This window comes from Triturus cristatus, chromosome 1_2 (assembly GCF_964204655.1).
Source record: "Triturus cristatus chromosome 1_2, aTriCri1.1, whole genome shotgun sequence".
Classification (NCBI taxonomy): domain Eukaryota; kingdom Metazoa; phylum Chordata; class Amphibia; order Caudata; family Salamandridae; genus Triturus; species Triturus cristatus.
The window spans coordinates 995,019,424-995,045,297 of NC_140580.1; the positions used below are offsets into that span (position 1 = coordinate 995,019,424).

The 25,874-nt window shown below is 46.1% G+C and overlaps 1 protein-coding gene across 1 annotated transcript in view; it reads right to left on the bottom strand.

Annotated features, from left to right (window-relative positions):
- Nucleotides 1-1,174: 1,174 nt before the first annotated feature.
- DPP7 (dipeptidyl peptidase 7) overlaps nucleotides 1,175-25,874 on the bottom strand; it is a 1,979,246-nt gene continuing 1,954,546 nt past the window's right edge. Inside the window, exon 12 of the mRNA XM_085611261.1 lies at nucleotides 1,175-1,686. Within this exon, the coding sequence (XP_085467387.1) occupies nucleotides 1,524-1,686 (163 nt within the window). The 3' untranslated portion in view covers nucleotides 1,175-1,523. The remainder of the gene's footprint in view (nucleotides 1,687-25,874) is intronic.

Sequence of the window (25,874 nt, forward strand, 5' to 3'; positions counted from 1 at the left end):
ACTCACCAGCCCACCCCCTAGTTAGATATCACTCAAAAGATTCATACCCTATATTGTCATAACTTTTTATTTTTAATTTTGGAGCTGTTGCTCCCCCAAGCCAACACAGAGGGTGGGAGAAAAAGACACAGGGGTGGCCAAGAGGACAAACTAAAGGGGGTGGGGGAAGCACACAGACAATAGAGGGTGGGTGGGAGGGTCAGGGGGCAAGCAGATAGACAAAGTGTGGTGGTGGCGGGCTGGGTGCAAGCAGACTGACAATGGAGTTGGGCGCAAGGGGCTGGGGCAAGCAGGCTGACAACAGATGGGGGGTGGGAAGGGCAATGCAAAAGCGCACGGACAATGGCGAGTCGGCTGGAGAGGCTGAGGAAAGCACACTGAAAATAGAAAGTAGGCAGGAGCAACAACATGGACGAAAGAGGGTAGGTAGGAGGGGCTGGGGTTAGGTAAACAAACAACAAGGAAGAAAAGAGGAGCTAGGGCAAGCAGATAGAAAACAGATGGAGGGCAGAAGGAGCTGGGGAAAGCACATGGACAAAAGAGGGCTGGACAAGGGCTAGTGCAAGCAAAAAGACAATGGAGTGACTGGGGAGGAATATGGAGGAGGGAGACTGCTGAAAAACACACGCCATTGTATACAGTCCTTAAACAAAAAGAAAAATGTTGCACCTGCAAAATGAGCAGTGAAAGGCCACAAGTAATGCAGTCATGCTCCACAGGAAGGACAAACACACAAAGAGGAAGGACGCCGACGAAAGTTGACGAAATAGAAGCACGCAAATGAGAGTGACAATGAAGCCATCCAATGGTAAGCGATGGGTGGTCTCTAAGACCCCTGAAAGCTAACAAAAGGCTTTGCATTAGACAGAATATGCACTATTTTAGACGAGACTTAAAAACGGTAAACGTAAAAAATCTGATGATTTGAGGGCTGAAAAGGAAAGTTTTAAATGATAATAGCTATTACTTTCAAGTAAGTGAAGCTGTTTGATAGAAAAGAGGACCTTGAGGAAATCAACAAACACAATAAGCAAATATTCCAAAATTCAAGTTTTCCACAAATAGGTGTACATATAGATCAATATAAAGCTTTATTGGCCACACATCTTCAAAAATAGTAAATAATATAACGGCTTGCTTTATGCCAATTAGAATATGGATCTATAAACTCAGTTCAATCAGGATGAAAATCGCTGAATGTCATAGCAAATGTATGCTATTTTATTTGATTTCTCTATGTTGTCCTCACTAATGGTCTGGTGGGCCAGTGGAATGCAATTAAGATAAACTTCCATTGGTTAACACAAATTCTTGTGGAAAAAGAATTTGCAACTCCTTACTACACATTCTATTTTCCACATAATGTTTCATTGAGAGAAAATAATGTGCCACTTGAGATAGGTTCACCAAGTTTTGCCCACAATTACTATAAATATTGCTGATCTTCCAGTCTTTTAAGCCAAGGAACTTTTTGTTTCTGTGTCTCTGTGCCCAGTAGACGATTCAAGCCCGGCGAACTGGTTCTAAGGCTTCTCTAGGTTCTTGTTATGTGGATTCCCTGCAAACATTCCACTTAGTTTTTCCCAGGCTGATTCAAGTTTAGCAGCTTTCACCCATTGCTGAATGATGACCGCTTCTAGTTGACGAGCCTCTTTGACAGAATCGGGATCAGCGTCATTAGATCCACTAAGAAAAACAAAATACAATTCATATCAACAAAAATACCATTATTTTTTTTAAATGAAGAAAAACTTAAAGAGGGGTTATCAGTGCAGTAGCAGGCCAATTAAAGAGTTACCTCGCCACTAGCAGATGGTAAAAGAGCACTGTCACTGCGGACAGTCATACTGCGATTGAGACGCCAAATTGAGCATGCTCAGTTAAAATGAAGACACTTTACAGAGAACACTAGAGCCCTTATCATCAATGCACTTAGGAACACAAAGAGGTTGAACAGTGTAAGGTTACAATATAAGTGTAAGAATGAGGTTGAGAAATACAATCAACAATATATTCAGTTGAACTGTTGACTAGCCTCCTCCAGACCCAATTATGTTCACGATAAATAAAAAATACAGAGATCGGAGCATATAAATTGATAGAATTCTCAAATGTAGTGTCAATATAAAGAAAAGTAGCTGACAATACAGGAGCGACCCTTGACCCTTCCTGGTAGGTCGCTCCCCCTCCGCACAGCACCGCCTGTGTGTCTGCCCCAGCTGCCGCGGCTGAGGGAGTTCGAGGTAGGCTTGTTCTCACTGTATTGCCTGTACTGCTTTTCCGTCACTGTTGTGCCCATAACTGCTGTTCTCTGTCCTCCCCCGCTGCCTGTACTTGCTCTGTGCCCGTTTTTTCCCTCTGTTTCCCTCGCTATCCCCGTGTCTCTTTGCCCGGTTTTCCCTCTGCTCCCCTCGCTGCCCCCGTGTCTCTCTGCCCGTTTTGCTTTCTGTTCCCCCGTTGCCCCGGTAACCCTGTGCACGTTTTGCCTTCTGTTCCACTCGCTGCCCCCGTATTTCTGTAACCTTCTTTGCCTTCTGTAACACTTGTTGCCCCCTAATTTTGTGCCTTTTGCCTTCTGTGCCCTCGTCGTCCCACTCCGCTCCCGCCGCTGCGTCCCCGCCCCCCTGATTGCCCATTCGCTGCCCCCACCTCCCACATCCCAGCTGCTCCTCCCTCCCACCTCCCCATATATGCCGTCCGCTTTGCGGCCATGCCGCTGGCGCGCCGAAGGCGCACCTAAGGTAAGCCCGTCTGCGCCCGTCCACGCCTGGACCGTGCCCAGCGCCAGAACCCCTGGTCGGCGCACCCGCCACAAGGAACGCCGCCACTACGATGCCAGCACTCTGCATACTCTCAACTCCGGACGGACCCACACCTGCTTCAAGGCCGCCCCGAAACGCATACACGGCCCCTTCACCTGCCAGAACTGCAGCTACACCAGCCTCAGAGCCAACAAACCACCCGCCAAAAAAGACCTCAACCACTTCCGATGCATACTTCTGAACACCCGCTCCGCACGCAAACATGCCGTCGAGCTCTGGGACCTGCTCGACACAACATCCCCGGACGTCGCCTTCCTGACAGAGACGTGGATGAACGACTACTCCGCACCCGACATCACCATAGCCATCCCAGACGGCCACAAGATCACCCTCAGAGACCGCACCAACGGAGTCGGAGGAGGGATCGCCATCGTCCACAAGAACAGCATCAGGGTCTCGACTAGCACCGACGACACTCTCAGCACCGCCGAACACATGCATTTCCAGATCCACACAGACCGTAACTCCACCCTCAGAGGCACCCTCGTCTACCGACCCCCCGGACCCCGTCCAGAGACTCCATTGCCGACTTCATCAGCACGCACGCCCTGACCTCCACCGACTACATCCTCCTCGGAGACCTGAACTTTCACCTTGAGAACAACAACGACAGCAACACCACAACCCTGATCGATAACCTCGCCAACCTCGGACTGAGGCAACTCGTCACTACGCCCACCCACTCCGCCGGCCACACGCTCGACCCAGTCTTCTCCTCAAGCCCGCACGTCTCCTTCAACCACATCACCGAACTCCTCTTGACCGACCACCGCTGCATCCACTTCACCTTCCAGAAACCCACCACACTCCACCGCACCCAACAGATCCCCCGCCGCTGCTGGAGCAAAATCACCGAAGATCAACTTCATGCAAACCTCGCTCTCAGCCCACACACTGTACCCTCCAACACAGACGACGCTGCCCACAGCCTCAGACACTGGATCGAGGACAGCGCCAACACCCTTGCCCCGCTGAAGAAACCCCCCTACAGAGACACCAGCAAGAGGGCCAGCTGGTTCACCTCAGAACTCCTAGCCTCCAAGCAAGCTTGCCGGAAGCTAGAGAAGAAACGGCACAGTGAACAGACCCTGGACAGCCACACAGCACACAAGGACGCCATCCGCAACCACCACCACCTCATCAAGGCTGCCAAGAGGACCTCCTTCAAAGACCGCCTCGACAACAACGCACACAACAGCAAGGAGCTCTTCAACATCGTGAAGGAACTCTCCAACTCCAGCTCCAACACCAACGACATCCCGCCGTCGCAAGCCCTGTGCGACTCCCTCGCCACTTTCTTCCACCGCAAGATAACAGACATCCACGACAGCTTCAACACCCAGACAGCCCCAACAGACAGCAACACAACAGACTCTCCACACATCATCGACCACGACCCCCTGCTAGCCTGGGCCAGCGTGAGCATCGATAACACCGTCAAGACCATGAGCACAATCCACCCCGGCTCTCCGACAGACCCATTCCCGCACCACGTCTTCAACAAAGCAAGCAGCTCCATCGCACCCCACCTGCGCAATGTCATCAACCTCTCCTTCGAGATCGCGACCTTCCCAGAGAGCTGGAAACACGCCGAGATCAACGCCCTACTCAAAAAACCCAAGGCAGACCCAAGAGACTTCAAGAACTTCCGGCCCATCTCTCTGCTCCCGTTCCCGGCCAAGGTCATCGAGAAGATCGTCAACAGACAGCTAACCTGATACCTCGAAGAAAACAGAATCCTGGACCCTTCCCAGTCAGGGTTCTGCAGCAACCACAGCACCGAGACCGCCCTCATCGCCGGAACCGACGACATCAGGACCCTGCTGGACAACGGTGAGACCGCAGCACTCATCCTCCTAGACCTCTCCGCCGCCTTCGACACCGTCTGCCACCGCACACTACGCGCACACCTCCACGCCGCAGGGACCCGAGACAAGGCTCTGGAATGGACCACATCCTTCCTCTCAGGCAGAACCCAGAGTGTCCGCCTCCTTCCATTTCGATCCGAAGCCTCCGAGATCATCTGCGGCGTACCCCAGGGATCCTCCCTCAGCCCGACACTGTTCAACATCTACATGATCCCGCTTGCACACGTCGCCTGACAGCATGACCTCAACATAATCTCCTATACCGATGACACTCAACTGATCTTCTCCCTCACCAAGGACCCCATCACCGCCAAAGCCAACCTCCACGAAGGAATGAAGGCCGTCGCCGACTGGATGAAGATCAGCTGCCTGAAGCTGAACTCGGACAAGACGGAGGTCCTCATCCTCGGCTCCAACCCTTCAGCCTGGGATGACTCCTGGTGGTGGCCGACGGCACTGGGGACAGCCCCGACACCCACAGACCACGCACGCAACCTGGGAATCATCCTAGACTCAACGCTGTCAATGACCAAGCAAGCCAACGCCGTCTCCTCCTCCTGCTTCAACACCCTCCGCATGCTCCGCAAGATCTACAAATGGATCCCAACTGATACAAGAAAGACAGTCACCTAGGCCCTCGTCAGCAGCAGACTCGACTATGGAAACGCCCTCTACGTGGGAGCCCCGACCAAGCTCATCAAACGACTACAACACATCCAAAACGCCTCTGCACGACTGATCCTCGATGTACCACGCCACAGCCACATCACCCCCCACCTGAGAAACCTGCACTGGCTCCCCGTCAACAAGAGGATATCCTTCAAGCTCCTCATCCACGCACACAAGGCACTCCACAAGACCGGCCCGGCCTACCTCAACAGACGTCTCTCCTTCTACATCCCCAACCGCCAGCTACGCTGCGCTGACCTCTCACTAGCCAACATCCCGCGCATCCGAAGAACTACCACCGGCGGGAGATCCTTCTCCCACCTCGCCGCCAAAACATGGAACACCCTCCCACTGAGCCTATGAGAGACCCAAGACCTGCTGACCTTCAGGAGAACACTCAAGACCTGGCTGTTCGATCAGTAGCAGCCCCCCCCAGCGCCTTGAGACCCTCGCGGGTATGTAGTGCGCTTTACAAATGACTGATTGATTGATTGATACCTACTAGGAGACAGAGAGGTCCACTGAAAGTCAAAAAAGGAAGCATGCTCAGAAGAGTGCCATTCCTTATATGTGGAAGTTATGCTCTTAGCTATGCAACATGTGGAGACTTATAATTAGCTAGTTCCTGGTACAACAGCATTACAAAAGCTTAAATAGTTTAAAAATGATAGCTTTGCAAATGATTTTCGGTAAATGAGCAGTGGAAAGGTAGGTCTAACAGCGAGGTCCGTTCTGCAGTTTAATCTCAAGCCTTTAATATAAAAATCCTATACATATTGCATAGCTAAGAGAATAAGCTATTGTGTTTGATATTTTGCCATTCATGTTTGAACTGCTCTTGTGGAAAAAGGGAGAAGTGCTGATGACACAAAGGTCCATGGCTCGGAGACAAATGGCTTGTGCTTCCACTTAGAAGAGTATGTGGGACATTCTGTGATTGGAAACATATCCCACTTTGTGGATGTATTTTAATGTCAATAACTCATATTAAACCTTGAATAATCATTTCAACTATCTGCACATCCTGCCTCGGCCACTAACTGCTGCTACTGACTAATATAAGAAATATTATCGCTTGACCCTTATGAAGTGGCAGTAGTGCAGCTAGTAGGGTTTGCTTAAGACCAAAAATCACCATAACATGTTGTACAAATGCCTGAAATCTTGAAAGCCTGGAATTTCGGTTCAAAATTAAAGGCTCTGTCCACAATAATTCACTGTACTCAAGTAAGAAAGAAGAAATGTCACATTGGATTGATTGGCAGCAAATTGTGGTTTAGCCATAAAATGCAGGCTAGATTTTGCCATAAAGGATTGAAAGTGCTGGGGGTATCCAGAAAACCTTTCAGGTGCCACAGTATAGGAAAAGGGGAATAAGAAAATCCTGGCATGGAATTTTCGCAAAGTGCATCAGCATTAAGCCTCGTCTGAGGCGGAATTCCTTCAGGTGGAGTGCTGGGTAGATTTTTCCCCAATAAATAATTACGTTTTTCTAACAGGTTAAATTTTTTCAACAGAAAGAATAGCTCTTGGGATAAGGTTTCTAGATCCCCCAGGATCTTATTAACAGCTTCTGCCATATCCTGTACAGAATTAATCTAGGTACCCCTATTTGGAGGTCTTGCAAACTGTCCAAACCTTTGTAATGCTGCTCAATGAACACCAAGGTTAATCTCACCTTCTCCCATTATAGGTGGTCCCGCTCCCTGGACTGGACTCTCTGAAGTACAGGATGGCATAACATTGCAGAGGCACACTACAACTCACTTTTAGGAGAGGAAACAGATGACACTAGGTATGGAATAAGAAGAAGAGTTCTGTAACAAAAAAGTAATCTTTGATGTGGCATACCCAGTCAGAGAAGGCATCACTGTAAGTAGCCTCCAGGCAAACCCCAAAACTTGCCCAGAGCTGTAGATGACACGCAAATCCCATCTACAGAAATTGGAGCATAAAGAATTCTCAAATGTAGTGTCAATATAAAGAAAAGTAGCTGACAATACATACTAGGACTCGCGAACCCATCTACAGAAATTTTAGTCGCCAAAACCAAAAAAAGAGAGAATTTGAAGAGTTGAAATAACCAATGTAGCAACTGTCTTCAGCATCTACTAACAATTTATAGGGTTCTGCCCTCTCTGACCTGGAAGTTAACTACTGGTCCTTTTATGGCTGGGGCTTCATGTTTCAGACTCGACCCTGGAAGCTATTGCCCTCCCTCCATGACTGCAGTCTCTAGTGGCACGTTTTTCATTTCCTCATTGTCCTATGTGGTCCGATCTCAAAACATAACACCAAGCGGCTCCGGGCACAGGTCGAAGATGACAGGAGACAGTAAGGAACTCTGGTTAGCTTCACAATGGATAGGGATCTTTTGGAGCATGGAGGTACCCATGTTAAACTAGTGTTAGTTGGAAAAGTCGTTGGAGAACTAGTGAAGGAATTGGCGGTGAATTCTATGCGAGACTCAATGGTCTGCATGTGACTGGGACAGTCGACTGAGTCGAAGGCAGCTGAGAGGTCCAGTAATATCAGGATCCTGGTTCATCTATATCTGTCGTCAGGGGAGCTTTCCTTATGATGTGTAAGGTAGTGGTCTCAGTGCTGCAGTGCACTCTGAAGCCAGACTGGTAGTTGTGCAGGAGGCAAATATAATTGATGTGATCTTGGAGTTGAACAGAGACTGTTTTTCGAAGATCTTGCCGATGGAAAAGTAAGTGAGTGATAGACTAGAAGTTAGGGAGGTCATCAGGGCCAAGTGTACATTTCTGTAGGAGAGGGAAAATGTGACCTGCCTTGAGAGGTTCTGGGAAGATGCCCTGAGTGAAGGAGGCAGTGACAATGGTGAGTAAGGATGAGACAGTACCCCAGACAGAGCTTTGATGAAGGACTAGGGTAAGATATGTTCATATGTTGGCTTTAATAAAGTTTAGTATGTTGGTGAGATTTGCAAGAGACAGCTCCGAAGGCTAAATTTAGCAGGATTCCATGGGAAGTGGTGGGTGTAAGATATGAGGTAGTCTTGGTTTTGTTGATATGCTGTTGGATATTCGGTATTTTTCCACTGAAGAGCTTTTCTGTGGAGTTTGGAATAGGTGGGTCTGCCAGGGGGTTGATACAGTGCTCAATTGTCTTGAAAAGATTCTCTGCTTCTGTTGGTGGCTTCATTGATGGTGTTGGTATAGTACTTTGCTTAGGCTGTTGTGATGAGCTGTCTGTGTGTTGTGTGGAAGTACTTCAATATCATAAGGCCACTGGGAGTTCTGTTTTACATTTAATTCCTTCCCTGTCTGCAGACGGATCCTTTACTGTCAGCAAGGTCTTTGGCGTACCAGGGTGGTGAAGGCTTTGGCTTGCACTTGCATGTTATGTAATTGGGGCATGGATGTTCAAATATGTTTCAAAAAAAGGGTTGAAGTTGTTTAGAAGGGTGTCGCCTCAGATGTATAGTGGATAGGGTAAGAGATGGGTTCAAGCATTAGGTTGCCTATGAGAAGTCTTTGAATTATCTGAAGGTCTGGTCATCTCTTTTGTGTTGATGCTGGTTTATTTGATAAGATGCGGAAAGGGGAGAAAGGGATGGCAATGAGGTCAGTGCAGTCCCAGGGCATGAGTTATTTGCATTAGATTGTTGCTGATGTTGAAAAGATAAGGTTGAGGATGTGGTGTTTGATGTGTTTTAGCTGTGTGACTGTGACATGCAGTACCAAGTTGAGTGTGTTGATGAGGTTGAAGAGAGCTTAAGATGTCTATGAGGATGAAGTCACTCAAGAGGGTGGAGTGGGCATGCCGGATGCACAAGGTGGTGATGAGAGCTGAGAATTCATTAATGACTTCCCGGCCCAAGTGATCCACAAATGAGATAGAAGGTGGTGGTTTTAGTTGCAGAGAGTGGGAAATGGTATGCCAGCTGCTCAATGCAGATGGGTGTTACTTGCTTGACAAGGGTGCAGTACTGGGAGGACTTGTGGATGACAGGACAGTGAGGCCTCCTTTTCTTCTTATGTGCACGGTACACACAATGGATGCTGTAGCCAGAGGGAAGGAGGATGTCTAAGATGTGCGAAAATTTGGGGATGGTGATGTAGCTTGTGAAAGGGGAGAATGTGGCACAGCTGGAGAAGATGTGGCGCAGCTGCCACAGCTGCTGACTCGGGAGCTGGGGAATCGGGTTTTCATCTTAGCGTTGGCTCAACATACTGTGTTTCTGGGTAAATCACTTAATCTTCTCATGCATATGGACAGCGCCTGGATACCCTCACGTGTGATAAGACACACTATATAAATCTACAAATTAGTATACGGCAAAGGTGATTACATCTGTGGTGTACTGCAGAGAGACTGTTAATGAGAAAGAGTTGGAATGCGTGTTCAGGAGTTTGAGGGAGTGTGGTAGTTAGTTAGATGTGTACAAGGTTGAATTTATGTGTTGTGGGAATGCTATGTCAGTGCTTGGGTTATCCATATCTAGGTGTGATTGTGGGATATGGCAGATTGTGTTCCTGGGTGAGGGACATGCTATCGTACCTTCAAATTTTTAGAGGAACAGGGAACCTGGCCCAAGAAACTATTTGGCCCTAATAGGCCCAAAGAGGCCGTGCCCTTGCTTGTGTCCATATCTTTGCTGAGCACGTCCAGGTGATTGGCCTGAAGAGTTGACTGAAGTAGGGAGATGGCAGAAAGTGGTGTCACTTCTTTAGTAGATGGATGATGGGAAATGACGTCCTCTGCTTGGCTTCTTCTTTTAAAGATGGTTTTGGAGGGAAACAAGTGATGTCACTTCCACAACTGTTTCCTCTTAGGGCCATATCAGAAATGGCCTCTTAATTCTGATGAGGCCAGTAACAGCAGTTATATGCACCACAGGAATTATGAGATTTGACGGAACACCTACGCTTCCTTTACTTTTTACCTGGAGTTTTCAGCTGCTGAAGGGTGAAGGTCCATGCCAAAATGAGAAATTACTGGGAATTCAGGGTTGAAATTACTGATTTCCCTGGTAAGCCCTCATTTCTAAGGGGACCTTCAGGGTTAAACTCGTAACAGGCTTGATTTTCCCTATCCCTGGAGTTACCAATCCCACCCAGTATTGGTAAGCCTGGGGATGGAGAAATTCCAGTTCACAATCTGGACCAATAGTGATATCAAATGTGGCATCATATGCGATAAATAACGAGTTAAGGTTCTGAAAAGTACATGATGCAGGTGGTTGTTAAGGCTTCATTACTATATCGGCTTGTACATTGCCAGTTTTTATAGGTGTTGCGCTGTATTTATGTATTTGTTTTGTATAGCTCTGGTTTACAGTTAGAAACCATTTCCAATGCTAGAACAATTGGTCGAAGTTATTTAGATCGAAAGCTGACCACTCCTGAATTTAGATTACGCTGATCCCCTTCTGTAAATTTGATTTACCGAAAGCAGAGTTTGAATGCAGTTATTTGAGCTATTGTCACTAGGGAAGTTCCTTGCTAGCTGGGGATGTGAGACAATTTATTCCGATTCCGACATAGACAAGCTGCTTCATTTTGATGTCTCTGTAGTTCTAGAATATCTTGTTGGGTGTTGCTGTATAGAAACGGTTGCAGTAGCCTAGAGTGGAAAATGCAAAGGGCCTGGTAAATTCAATGTGGTGTGGAAATAAGTTCTTAGAACTATAAGCTAGAGATTGGTGTTCTTTAGGTAGACATGTTTTTTTTCACTTTTGATGAGCAAGTCAAAGGTCTGTATCAGAGGTCTTTGCAACTTGGACTACAACTTGGATGCTCATATCCCCTGACCCGTTTGAATGGAACGGACGCGGATGGCAATTCGCCATTTACAAATGTTTTACTGACTGGGGTAATTTGCATTTACAATATGAAACTGAATGTTGTCTGTGTACATTTGTAATGATATTGGTAGTGGCAAATAATCTGACCCAGGGGTTTTAAGAGTATGTTAAAAAGGTAGCAGAAATAAAGGCACACCCTGCAGAAAGCCACTGGAGATGGGTTTTGAGGATAAAAAGAAAGAACCCATTTTTCAAGTGACAACTCGGTGACTGCTGACCATTTTTCTAAACACACCAATAGGACTTTATGGTCAACTGTATTGTAAGCAGCCGATAAATCGGGCAGAAAAATCACTGAAATTCTATTTATTGTTCAAAGTTTTGAAAACCATGTCAATATTCAAAGTAATAAATCTTAAGAAAAGGGACAAAAACAATATTAAAATTTTATTTAAAAAAAGTCTATGGGCCTCATGTAGGTAGCATACCAGTTACCACTTCTTAAATACCGAGCCGTACCGAATCGGTATTTAAGAAGTGGTAACTCGTATGTAGGTAATGAGTCGGTAATTTTTACCGATTCGTTACAATTCGGTAATTACCGAATCGGTATTTACCGATTCGGTAATGAGGCATACTTTCCCATTGAGGGGAAGGTATGCCTCATTACCGAATCGGTAAATACCGATTCGGTAATTGTGGAGAACATGCAAGGGTGGCAGGGTGTCACATTGACACCCTGTTGCACCCCTGATTCGGCCATGTGTGCACATGTGGCACACATACATGCCCTAAGGGCATGTATGTATGCCACATTGCACACTGCTACGCGCGTAAAAATGCTTAAACACATACATTAATTATTTACCACCAACTATAAGTTGGTGGTAAATACCGACTCTTAAACACACCCACACACTCCCCCTACATCTCGATTTTGGTTTCGGAATTTACCGAATCGGTAAAATTACCGATTCGGAAAAGTTACCGATTCGGTAACATTACCGATTCGGTATTATTACCGAATCGGTAATTTTACCGATTCGGTAAATTCCGAAACCAAAACTTGTCCCCCTACATACCAATAGCCAAAATACCGGTCGGTAACGGTATAATTACCGAAAATCGGCCGTTACCGACCGGTATTTGGCTACCTACATGAGGCCCTACATCATCAAATAATTAATGGTCAGATGTTACTGTCCTTTTTAGAGTAGTCTTTTAGATACAATTTCACAACCTGCACAAATTTAATTAAGCGGACATTTCAATTGCAGGTCCTAGCCTGAAGCAGTATTAATGCCCAGTTGAATCCTTCTGGAGTCTCACTCCTATTTATTTTTAATTGAGCAAACTATATGGGTCTAATACCTTGAGACAGCCAATGGAATTCCAGACCAGGTTTCCTGTAAGTGCCACATGCAGAATTATGCTATGCAGATTTGTTGAGCACACTTGTCACCCAGGAAGATATCCAGGTGCTGGAGCAGGTGTGTAGGTCGAACAGAGTAGGTGTGGGTCATCCAAAAATTTACTTTCAAGACCGGAGGCTACCATTATGCATTATAGCTTTTAATGCTACTCCTGCAGCACCTTTAAAAAACATTATAACAATTAAAAATGCTAGAACCAGAACACACTAGTCCATAAATATTCATGAACCCGAACATTCTTCCTCTTTTAATTGCTGCGCCAGGAGAGATACGTACCTTTTATTTTAATTAATCTATTTTAATGTGATTCGTTTATAGACTTGGGTATGAGTTAAGAGAGTAGTAGTATGAGCCACAGCTTCTAATATATGGAAGTGTGGGTGGAATTACTTTATGATTAGGACAAGTTTTAAGAAGAATATTGTTAGATACTTGGATTTATTAGTTTGTACACTTATAAAAGAGGAAGATTGTAGATAAATATCTTTAACAAAATGACGTGAGTTTTGAAATTGAGTAAAAATATGTTTACAAATTTATATTAATGAAAGCGTAATTTAAAAGTAGCGTGTTAACCAGTTTGAAGTGAAGTCAATCGCGAGTCGAAATGCATGTGTGGTCAGTTGCTAGGTTGCAGCACGGACTGCCGCTCGTGTGCCTGACTCGATAGTACATTGCTGGTGATCTTGAACATGAGACACGTTTGGATTTGAAGCGTGCAGCGTTGTTAAAGAAACAGCACGGGTGCAAATCTTAACTACAAATAAGGCAGCTGAGAAAAAAGTTACATTTTGAAAGGGCGCAAGTGAGTGTAATGTTAGTAAATGAGCACTCGGAGCAAGTGTTATCTTTCCGCTATGTTTATTGGCACAACAGTTGAGCAGTTACACCCAGGAGCGCCGGCCACCTCTATCCGTCCGCTCGCTGCCGCGCACACCTCTTCCCCCGCTGCCGCTTACTCCTTCGCGCGCCTCCTGGCGTCAACCTGCGTACCCGCGTCACGTGACGTGACGCGCTAACAACTAGACCGCTACATATCTCCCCCTTTTACCAACCCAACAATAAGTCACTTACAGTTCGCAGTCTAGTTCAAAGTCTTGGAACCTGGAAGGCCTTACTACTTGTCTTCCGCTCCTGGTCACCTTACCGCTTGACCCTCGAGCCCCTTGGCTCTGTGTTTCCTCACGTTCTGTCCCTTCGGCCATCGCTCCCCCACTGTTCCGATTACCTCCCGGCCTGTCCATCTCTGCCATTGGGGTCTCACCCCCTTGCTCTCCTCCTAGCTCCTCTCCTGCACCTGCTTCTTCCCTTTCGTCACTTCCGCTCGCCTTATTCTCTTCATCCACATCTCCCGTGCTTTCGCCTTCCGTCTCCCAATGTTCCCATCTCAATATCTTGTTGCACCGGGCCATGCGGTCCTGCGACCACACGTTCCCGTCACTGAGCAGAGCCGCTCTGTCATACACTTCCTTGACCTGCATGGGCTTGCTGTACTTGCTGTCTCCTTTCCTTTGTAGGGTAGCCAACTTTACTCTCACCCATTCTCCTCTCACTAACCGAGTATCCTTCACACTCCTCCTCTTGTTGTAGTTCTTGGTGTAGATGGCTTGGGCCCTCTCCATGTTTGCTCTCACGACTGCCGGAGACCATTCACTGGTCACTACCTTCTCCTTCCAGATTCTGTTGTCGTGCGTGAAAGGTTCACGTCCTCTCAATATTTGGAACGGGCTGTACCCTGTGCTTGTGGGCGTTATCCTGTAGGCCCATACCATATTCTCCACCGCCTTTTTCCAGTCTTTGTTGCAGGTGATGGCTGCTTGAATGGCCCCCATCACCACCCTGTTAAATCGTTCCACCAGACCGTTACCTGCCGGATGGTATATGGCCGTGTGCTTTGCCTCGATGCCGTTCCTCCCCATGAAGTGTTTCCATTTTTCTGATGTGAACTGTGGCCCGTTGTCGCTTAAGATGGACTTGGGGATTCCCTCTCGGGTGAATGTTTCCGATAGGAACTCCAGGATGTTCTCCGTGTCCATCGTCTCGCTCACCTTTATCTCTGGCCACTTGGAATACCGGTCGATGAGGACACACACGTACTTTTGTACACTCTGGTCATCCAGCACTGGCCCTAGAATGTCTATGGACAACTCTTCCCATGGGTTTGCGGGCGTGTCGAATTTCCCCAGAGCCGGGCGTAATGGCCTCAACGTTTTGTCAGCCCCTTGGCATTGGGGGCACTCCCTGACATGTCTCTCTGCTCTCATGTCCATGCCTGGCCACCAGTAATTCTGTTTTGATCTAGCTTTGAGTTTCCCAATACCCAGGTGGCCTTCATGCAAGAGGTCCAGTAGTTTGTTGATGAGATTCGTGGGGGGGATTACTCTGTCTCCCCGATATATGAATATGCCCTCATCTCCCACGGTCAGTTCTTCTCTCACTTCATAAAAAGGTTTGAGGTTGGGTTTCACCTTTTTCTTGTCCGGCCACCCTTGGGTGATGTGGGCTTTTGCCTCCTTCAGGTCCGCATCTTCGTCATACGCAGCTGTCCACTCCTGTCTGCTGATGATCTTCTCTTGATCCTCAATGAGAGCCACCATCTCTCCTCTGTCCGCCGGGTCTTCTTCTCCCGGCTCCATGGCCGCCGCTCGGCTCAGGTAGTCTGCCACTCGGTTCTTGTTTCCCGGGATGTACTCTACATCATATCTGTAGTCCAACAATTTTAGGGACATTTTCGATATCCTGGGTGTGGCGCTGGCGTGTCCACACGATGTCAGAACCTTCACTAACGGCTTGTGGTCCGTTTTGAGCAGGAATCGGGTACCCCATAGGAATTGCCGGAATCTCGTCATGGCCCACACTACCGCTAACATCTCCTTCTCAATGACGCTGTACTTGCCTTCTGTCTCCGTCAGTGCTCTGGAGGCGAAGCTTATTGTCTCCACTTCTCCACTTCCTCGGTCTTGCATGAGTACAGCGCCCAACCCCTTGTCGCTGGCGTCCGTGATGAGTATGGTGGCGCCTTGCGGGTCGTAACCCTTGAGAGGCATTGCTTCTAGGATCCCTTTTTTGATGACTTCAAATTCCGCTTGGGCCTCCGGTGTCCATTGGAACACCGTGCTTTCTCTGGTCAGCCTCCTCAAGTTATAGGTCTTGGATGCGAATTGTACCACGAATTTACTGTAGTACTCCGCCATCCCCAGGAAGGACCTGACCTCCTCCTTGCTCTTGGGGGCTGGAGCTTCCACAATGGCCTTCACGTTTTCCTTCTTGGGGGTGACCCCTTGTTGCCCTATTTCGTGGCCTAAATAGGTCACCGATTGCATTCCTAACCGGCATTTCGACCATTCCGCCGTGAGACCTTTAGCTTCCAGCGTCCGTAACACCTTTTCCAGTGTCCGGTCATGGTCCCTCCTATCTCTGCCCATCACCAGTATATCGTCCTGGAAGTACTGCACGTCCTTGCAGTCTCTGAACAGCTGGTGCATCATCTTCTGGAAAACGGCCGCCGCCGAGGCCAGCCCGAACGGCATGCGACAGAATCTGTAGCACCCAAACGGGGTAATGAACGACGTGAGACTTTTGCTGTCCGGGTGTAGGGCTACCTGGTGGTAAGCTGATGTAAGGTCGATGGTGGAGTACCACTGGACTCCTCTGGTTCGTGCCAGCATCTCCTCTATCTTGGGAAGGGGAAATTTCTCCACCACTATGTTCTTATTGAGTTCTCTCAAGTCTACGCAGAGCCTGACCTTCCCGTTGGGTTTCATCACGACCACCAAAGGCGCCAACCATTCGGCACAGGTTATGGGTTCTATGATGCCCTTCTTCTCCAGGTCTTGGAGTTCCGTCTGGACAGCTTCCCTTACTGCAATGGGCACATTCCTTACTTTGTGTGCTACTGGTGTGGCTCCTTCCTTCAGTACTATTTTGTGTTGAAATTTCTCCATTTTTCCTACTGCGCCCCCAAACACTCTCGGGTACTTTTCTTTCCATCTGTCTGTATCTAGCCATTCCACCTGGTCTGTGAGCAGGATCTGTTCCTTCCCTCCTGGGTCGAGTTTCATGCCCAGGTCGCCCTGGTCCAACCATCCCAGGACGGAGGGTCCTTTCTCGGCCACGTACAGCTTGCACCACGCCGCACGGCCTCTGAATTCGAACAACAGACGTCGGAACCCTAGCATGGGGATGCGATCACCATTGTATGTTACCGGTCGTATGTCTAGTTTCTCCAGCCCAGGGCCCAACCTGGGTTGGAATTGTTCCACCCACACTGCACGCTGTACGATGGTGAATGGGGATCCGGTGTCTGCCACAACCGCGATGGTTATGCCGCCCATGGACATCTCCAGGACCGGTTTGGTTGATCTCTTGGCATCCACGCTCAGTACCTGATCATATATGCACAGTACGGTGACCACCTCCTCCTCCGTGGCGTCTTCCGGGTCTTCCGCGCTTTGGTCCATGTATTTCACCACTCCTTTCTGTTGTTTCTTCCGACACACCTTCTCGTAGTGGCCCATGATACCGCAGTGCATGCATTTGGCCCTGAAGGCCGGGCAACGTCTGTCGTGGGCTTCGTGGGACCAACTTCCACACCTGTAGCACGTTTTCTTGCTCTCACCGTCCGCTTGTTTCCCTTGCCATCTGCTGGTCCCTTTGGTTGTGGGAGGCTTGAGTTTCTGGTCCCTGCGGTGATCTCCCTCCTGTATCCTGTTCACCATGGTTGGGGTGCCTGTGTCTTTTCTGGTAGCATCGGCGCACCTCTTTGAAAGTTCCGCCCTCTTCACTATGACCATTACTTCCTTGAGTGTGGTGTCCCCACTCGCCCACAGCTTGTCTTGCACGTTTGTACTGGTGGTGTGCATGATCACCTGATCTTTTATAAATTCGTCTTCCCACAGTGCGTACCTGCACGGGGCTGCTAGCTTCCTCAGTGCTGCTACATACTCTTCGATGGATTCTCCCACCTTTTGTTTCCGTTGCTGGAAATTGTATCTGTCTACCGAAACGCAGACGGTGGGGCGGTACCGCTCATCCAGGTCCTCCACCGCGTGCGCATACACATCATCATCTGTGTCTTCTCTCTTCGTGGGCACTAGGCTCTTGTATATTCTCAGACCTTCAGGCCCTAGATTTAGTAACAGGATGCGTTTTTTCCTCTGGGGCGTGAATTTCTCTTCGTTCTCGTCCTCCAAAACCCCTATGAAATTGTCTATGTATTCCTTCCAGTCCTCCCATTTCATCATTGGTTCACCCGGTTTCGTTAGGAATTGCACCGGTGCAATCGCATACCCTGCCGGGGTACTCATCTTTGCTTCCTTGGCGCTCGTTTCGTCGGTGGCTTTACTCGGGGGGCTGCCTGGGGTGTTGTCGTTGTTTCTTGTGTGCTTGATCCTCTGGGGGCTCTTGTCACTGGACCCCACTTCCTCCTCTTTGGTAGCCAGTGCAGCGTTTACTGTGCTTGATTACGTGCGAGGGCCGCTCGTGTGCTTTTGTAGGTTGTGGACGGCGTCGTCTCTGTGGCCTGTTTGTGGTTTGGTTATCGTACCGTGGCACTGCCACGCTCCTCGGGTGCTCTGTGCCTGGGGTCGATCTCTGCAGTCGGCCGGGGCGTGTCCCGTGGCTTCCCCCTTCCAGGCGGCCTGTGCGGTGTGTTGTTCGGGCTTGATGGCCTGGTAGCGTGTCTTCCTTCGACTCGTGGGGCCACGTGGAGTGTTGCCCTCTACTGCGCTTCCCCGTCGGTCCGGTCTCCGTCCCGACCTCGTCGCCACTGTAATGTTAGTAAATGAGCACTCGGAGCAAGTGTTATCTTTCCGCTATGTTTATTGGCACAACAGTTGAGCAGTTACACCCAGGAGCGCCGGCCACCACTATCCGTCCGCTCGCTGCCGCGCACACCTCTTCCCCCGCTGCCGCTTACTCCTTCGCGCGCCTCCTGGCGTCAACCTGCGTACCCGCGTCACGTGACGTGACGCGCTAACAACTAGACCGCTACAGTGAGGAAAGCAATAACTGCACTCGGGCAGAGTATTATATAAATCAAATGTAAGCTTATGTAATTTCCTGCACAGAAAAACTCGGAAAAGGAAACGCATGATTTGGAAATCACGCGACATTTAGGCAGCCATGATGGATTGGGGAGTTTAAGATAGGAATATACACGAAGAGGCGGTTGAAAAGGTCAGTTAGAAGTTTAGAATCATTTGTTTTTCTGGTTAGGAGCAGGTGTTAGCAGTTGGTAAATGTAATTGGTGATTAATAGTTTGGAAAAAAAAGAGTATATATATTAATTTTAGATAATGAAAATAAGTGAAGATGACTGAGGGGAAGAGTGGTGAATTCCAAGTGACAGGGGTGATGTTTAATGAGGAAGTAGTGAAGCGACTGATTCAACTTGAGATGAAGAAGTAGGTTAAGGGAGCAGTGGACGGTGTACTTAAAAGTAGAAAAAGAGAATTAGAGTGTGGAGAGGAATATTTTTCTCTGTCAGAGGGAGAAGGTGTAAATGGTGAAGTTTGTAAGAAAAAGACAATACATATTGAGGAAGTTGAGATGTCAAAGCAGGGAAAGGATGACAGAGTGGTAACCACAAAGTTGGGTGTCCGTGGCAGCACGCAAGTAAAAGGTGCCCTGAGCGGCACACAGGGAAAGGTTGTCCGTAGTGGCACACAAAAGGAAGAGGATTTTGAGACTGAAATGTAAAGAGGTGAAGTAATTGATGGAAAGGATGTAGATGAGTATGTTTTGGATTTAAATGAGGATGATGAGTTTGATGATGTTTTAGAGAACATGGAGGGGTCATGTTCAGGAAATACTGTTAAAGACCCATTTGGGAGACATATGTTTACTCCTTTGAATATTAAACACCCAAGAAGTGGTGAATGGTGACTGATGGATCACGTGGGAAAGTTTATAAAGCTTTGGATTCTGAAACCCTTAGATAGGGAAGTACGAAGAGTTTTGAGAGCGGAATGTGCAAGACCAGTGGTAGAGGAGAAAGTATGTAGTACACCAAATTTGGATCCAGAGCTTATACATGTTTTATTTAGGCTGGGCAGGGACCAAAGAAAAGGTTCAGAAAGGTTGTTGAAGATTTGTCAAGACAATCTTTTAGACATGGTGGGTCCCTTGGCTAGGATATTGGACATGGCGGATGATGCTTATGTGAATGAAGGGGAAGTGGATATATATTTAATCAGAGGCTGGAGCCAGAGGGCTATGGTCATGCTTGGAAATGCTAATGCTGGGTTACTGTCGGAAAGGAGGGAAGCAATCTTTATGAAAATAAATCCAAAGCTAGGGGATATGGCGCAAAAAGAGACCATTGAGTAAGCAAAAGGATTGCTATTTGGTAAAGGTCTTGTATAGGAAAATATGTAAATACCTTTACAGCCTTAGATAAGGCACAAGGGAACATGAGGAAGGTATTTGGAAGGGGAAACAACCTTTACAACACAGTCATTACATCGCACTACCTTTACAACGCAGTCATTACATCGCAACATGCTTTACATCGCATGTCATTACAATGCAGCCATTACATCGCATGTCACTACAACGCATGTCATTACAACGCACGTCATTACAATGCACGTCACTACAACGCAGGCATTGCATCGCAAGTCATTACAACGCATACCATTACAACGCACAGTACCCTTGCACTATACGACACTTACCCTACTGTTGCACTCACTGGAGTTAGAATAGTAATTTTTACCCCTACACTATCCAACACTTACCCTACAGGTGCACTCACTGGAGTTAGAATAGTACATTTTACCCCAACACTATCCAACACTTACCCTACTGTTGTACTCACTGGAGTTAGAATAGTAATTATTACCCCTACACTATCCAACACTTACCTTAAATGCGATGTATTGGTATGGTTGTAATGGTATGTGTTGTAATGGTATAATGCGATGTAAAGGTAGTTTTTGAAAATGCAATGTAATGGCATGCGATGTAAAATAATGCGTTGTAAAGGATGTTCGATGTAAAAAGTGTGTTGTAAAGGCATGTGTCGTAAATGTATGAGTTGTATCGTCATACATTCATTTGGAAGTGGAGTTTTTGGCAGGGCCAGTAGAAGGGGACAATCTACTGGCCGAGGAGTTCAGAGGTCCCACTATGGTTCACAGTACTATTCCCAAAATGGCAACTCGTTTAGGGGGAAAGGTTTCCAATCAACCTCAGGATTTTACCCTAACAGAGGAAGACTGGGTAGATCAGGCAGAGCAAAATCTACAAGAGGAAGAGGCCAGTTGCATGGTGGAGGACAAGGTGAGGATGGAGATTTCTTCTGGTTTTACCCATGCAAAACTAGGGGGACATCTGAGGTTTTTTACAAAGGAATGGGAAAAGATATCAGTAGATCCTTGGATATTAGAAACAGTTCTAGAATATGTGATATCATTTGTGGATTGTCCAAAGCAAGTAAAGGAAAAGAGAGAAATAAGATAGTCAAGGGAACAGGAGTTGGTTGTGGATTCAGAGCTAGAATCATTAATACAAAAGGATGCAATAGAACAGGTGAAGGAAAGTGCAAATAGGTTTTGTGAGCACTATATTTTTGGTGAAGAAAAAGGACAAAGGATGTAGGCCGGTTATAAACCTGCGACTAATTAAATAGGTTCTTGATATACAGGCATTTTTAAGATGGAGGGCATTCATTGTTGGCGGGATCTGTTGATGGAGAAGGATTGGTTGGTGAATCTGGCTCTGGAAGATGCCTACTTCACAAAACCAATGGAAAAGGGCAGTTGAAAATTCCTACAATTCAGATGGAGAGAGATTCTTTATCAATGTCGGTGTCTTCCATTCGGACTATCTTCAGCACCTTGGTGTTTCACAAAGGTAAAGAGGGTGGTTGTGTACTTTTTTCACCAAAGAGGTTTACGCATGATAATATATTTGGTGACATTTTGTTAATGTCACAGGATCTGGAAGGACTGAAGAAAGAGCTAAAGGAAGTTTTGGAGAAATGAAGGGTTTTAGGTTTTTTGGTAAACGTAGAGAAATCAATTTTAGAACAATCTCAGAGGATGGAATTTTGTGGATTCCCGGTGGATACAATGAAATGTTTATTGTTACTACCAGAAAAGAAGGTAAAGTGATCTGAAGAAAGAGGTTTTGACTTTGCGGGAATTAGCGAGGATAGTAGGATTGTTGTCCTGTTAAATTTAAGCGATTTTCCCAGATCCTCTTCATTACAGAGGTTGAAAGGAGAGGAGACAAGGAGAGGATTATGGTACGGAGACAAGATTTCCTTGAGTGTGGAAGCAAAGGAAAAATTAATGTGGTGTTAATAAAATATGGAGGCTTGGAATGGAAGAGCAATTTTTAGAACTTCCCCGGATTTTGTTTTAGAGACAGACGTAAGTTTGAATGGATGGGGAGCACGGTTAATAGTGCAAGAGACAGGAGGTGTTTGGTAGCAGGAAGAGAAGTCAGCACATATAAACTGTTTGGAATTGACTGCAGGGTTGTATGCAATGAAGAGTTTCAGGAAGAATCTGGGAGGTCAGACTGTGTTGATAAAGATGGACAATGTGTCAGCAGTGGCATATATCAACAAACTAGGAAGAACGAAGTCGAGAGGACTAGTGAGTTTAGCAAAAGATTTTTGAAACTTCTGTTTGGATCACAAGATTGCAGTAAAGGCAGAGTATCGACAAGCGGATATAAATCAGACCGCAGCTTGGAATTCAAGATACTTGAAAGACTTCAGAGATTGGAAGTTGGATATAAAATGGTTTTTGAAGGTGGAAAACATATGGAGTACATTGGAAGTGGATCTATTTGCAAGTCGATTGACTTATCAGCTAGAAGTTTTTTTACAGCTGGAGGCCGGATCCTTTGGCGTTAGCAGTGGACAAATTCCAGAAAATTTGGAGAGGAAAGAGGCCATATGTATTTCCTTCATTTGCAATAATACAGAGGGTTTTAACAACAGTGAGGCAGGAGAGATGTCGGTTAGTGTTGGTGAAACCGTTTTGGGTGTCTCAGGTCTGGTTTCCGTCGGTAATGGAGTTGGCATGTGCAGAACCTTTTTTGATACTGGCGAGAGAGGGTCTACTAAAAAATGCAGGAGGAGAGGAACATCCTCTAGTTATCAGCAAGGTATTGAACCTTCTTGTCTGGAAAATATCAGGAGATCTAGTAGTTCCAGAGGACTTTCGGGAAGGCTGCAGAACTGTTGGAGGACTTATGGGTGCCTAAAATCAGGAGAAGGTATAAAGGAATTTGGAGAATATGGTCTAGTTGGAGCTTGAAAGGGGTGTGGATCCCGTAGAGGCTCCTATAGTTCAGCTGATAATTGTTTTGGTGGAAGAATTTGATGAACGGTTAGGGTATTGTAATATTAATTGTTACAGGTCAGCAATTTCAGCAGGGCATGTGCATGTTAATATCAGAACAGTAGGTAGAAATGTGATGATTTGTAGGGTGCTAAAGTGTATGAGGTTGAAAAGACCGCCTAGAGCATGTTACAGTGTGTTGTGGGATGTCAACGCGGTGCTGAATCTGTTTCTGAGTTGAACTGCAAATAGATATTTAAATTTACAAAGACTTTCTGAAATGTTAGCAACTTTGCTGTGTTTGTTGTCACGCAGAAGGGTGTAGGGTGTAAAGGCTTTAGAGGTAAATATTATATCTATAGGGCCAGATGGTGTGTTTTTTTAAATTTGGAAAAGAACTAAGACCATGTCAGAATCAATCTTTTATCCAAGGTTACCTGAAGAAAAGTAGTTGTAGAATTTGAGACTAGAGTTATGAAGTTGAGAAAGCATGGAGAAGATCAGTTATTAATTTAAAACCGGAAACCATATGGTGCGGTGAGTACAGCAACTATTGCAAGGTGGGTTAAAAATATTATGAGGGAAGGTGGTATTGATGTGAATAATTACAAGGTGCATTCTTTGCGAGGTGCTATGGAAAGTAAGTCATATTTGTCTGGTGGTCGTCTGGAGGAAATTGTGAAAGCAGCTGATGGGTCTAATGTGGATGTTTTTGCACAGCATTGTTTTAGACCAATAAAGCATGGCTTTCAACCTGCATAATGGTAGCCCCGGTCTTGAAATGAAATGGCGACTCTCCTAAAGGAGTGTAATGAGAATCAAGATTTCTTAAAGATGCAGAGGCTAACATTATCCCACCCCCCAACACCCTTTAAGGTTTAAAAAAAGGATTAAGCTGAAGTGGATGAGTGGTTAATGTTAATGCATTAAATATGTAAGGTTTTAAGCAGTTATTAATTGGAATATTATATCTGCATGGTTATTGTATTTGTGAGTTTGATATGAGGCTTGCAAAGGTAATGTTCATGAGATGATTGTTTATTTCTTCACATAATAGCGAAGGAGGAAGGCGTATTGAAGATATCCAAGGCAGATAGTTGTTACGTGGGAAAGAAGAAGTTGTTCGCGGGATTGAAAGGGGAAGAATGTTTGGGTTCATGGATATTAATGAACTAGTGCTGCAGGAATAGTTTTAAAAGATATAATGCACAATGTTAGCCTCAGCATCTTTAATGAAATCTTGATTCTCATTACAGTCCGTTAGGGGAATCGCCGTTCTTTCTAGTAAACTCACATGTCCACATCACTCATTTTATCTTTATTATCAGCAATATTCCATTATGATATTCTTATATGATCTACTTGGAACTAATAATATACTTGCCAAACTAATGTCTTTCTTGCTGGTGGCTGTTTTTGCATCCGCTCAGTCACCCCTTGACCATCAAATTCTATCAACCATTTGAGTAAGGTGGCTTCAGATGGATAACTGTATTTACTTGCATTTACTGTTGTCCTTCACTTTGAATCAACCTTTCCACTTGTTGGATAACTTCTTCCAATCCTTTACTGCACTATTTGTAGTTTGCTTTCCATATGGTTCTTATGTTAGGAAGGGGCCACGTTATTTCCATGTTTTGCTTCTGAACGGTTACTTTGGAGCTCTTTGTGAGTTTGCTTATTATTTCCATAACCACTCTAGGCTTCCTGTTCGGTACTGGGTTCCTTGCCCACAGCTCTTCAGGTGAAATATATTGTCTTCTCTAATAGTTATTTTTGCCTCCATTCTGTTAATATTTGTGGGTGCATTTGGATTTCAATCTAGCACCATTTTGAAGATATACTGGATGTCTCAAGGCAGCTTTGCTTTTTCCTAAGTATGAGATCAAAGATTAGCCTCCTCAGCCTACCACCAAGTAGGCTTTCTTGTCGTCACTCTGAGGGATAAATGTAAACACCTTGAGGTCACATCCTATGGCACTGCAAAAGAATTTCGTAAGCCAGTAGCTTTCAATTCTTATTTTATATGATGGTACTGCATATCAGGATGAATACCATTTCTATGATCCTGTGTCAAAATGCAGTAGAAAGGACTTACTTTTTAAATACGCCTCTTATCTATTACCGATGTCTTTTATGAACACTGAAACTTCCCATTACAATTCTGACTTACATGGATTCCTGTGAGTAGATTTTTGAGTCATTAGTTGCAAGCTGGTAATTATAAGTGACTTTTCTTTAATCTAGTGCTCTGATAGTCACCATATCACCGAGTGTTGCTTATTATAGATTTCCGCTGATTGCTCAGCTTTTACTCCATTTTCATCTCAGTATCCACTCCTCTTAATTTGCAGTTCTACGTAAGCCATCCTCTTACTTTCTGATGCCTTTCTTATTAAGACAGACCAGGCAGACAGCGCAATACAAAGTCTGAATGAGAATCCATGAACACCACGGAAAGTCTGACGCCAGTCAATTTCCTTCACCCAGGTACAAACCTTACAGAGACAGGTATACGTTATGCACAATGATAACTGTAGTATTACACATGTACAAAGCGTGCCAACTAGGCAGGGAACTATAGAAACATGGAAAGAGCACCTGCAAAGAATGTATGGTACATGAAAGTGAGAAAATTGGGCATTACTGAATTTGCAAAGAAGTAGCACTTTTAGCTCTGCTTAAGCTTGAAAAGTAAACTTACAGAATTATGGAAAAATATAAATTGACGCTGACTCATTTTGGATTATAGAGCTTCAAAAAATAAGGTGATGGGTGGAATGCTTGAATTAATCTCAGCCACCGGCAACTGCTCCGCCCACATCCGAATCCATCGTTTTTTACCCACCATGCCACCTCACTTTGGACCCAGCCATATGCAAATCAATTTTAACCCTGCTCTATGGGTAATAGTTTAGCCCAAACTGCCAGGCCAGGCCCTACTGAACTGGAACACAATCACCGCAGACTGGTTTCACCCTTATTAGGGCTCATCAGCCTGGTATAGCTTG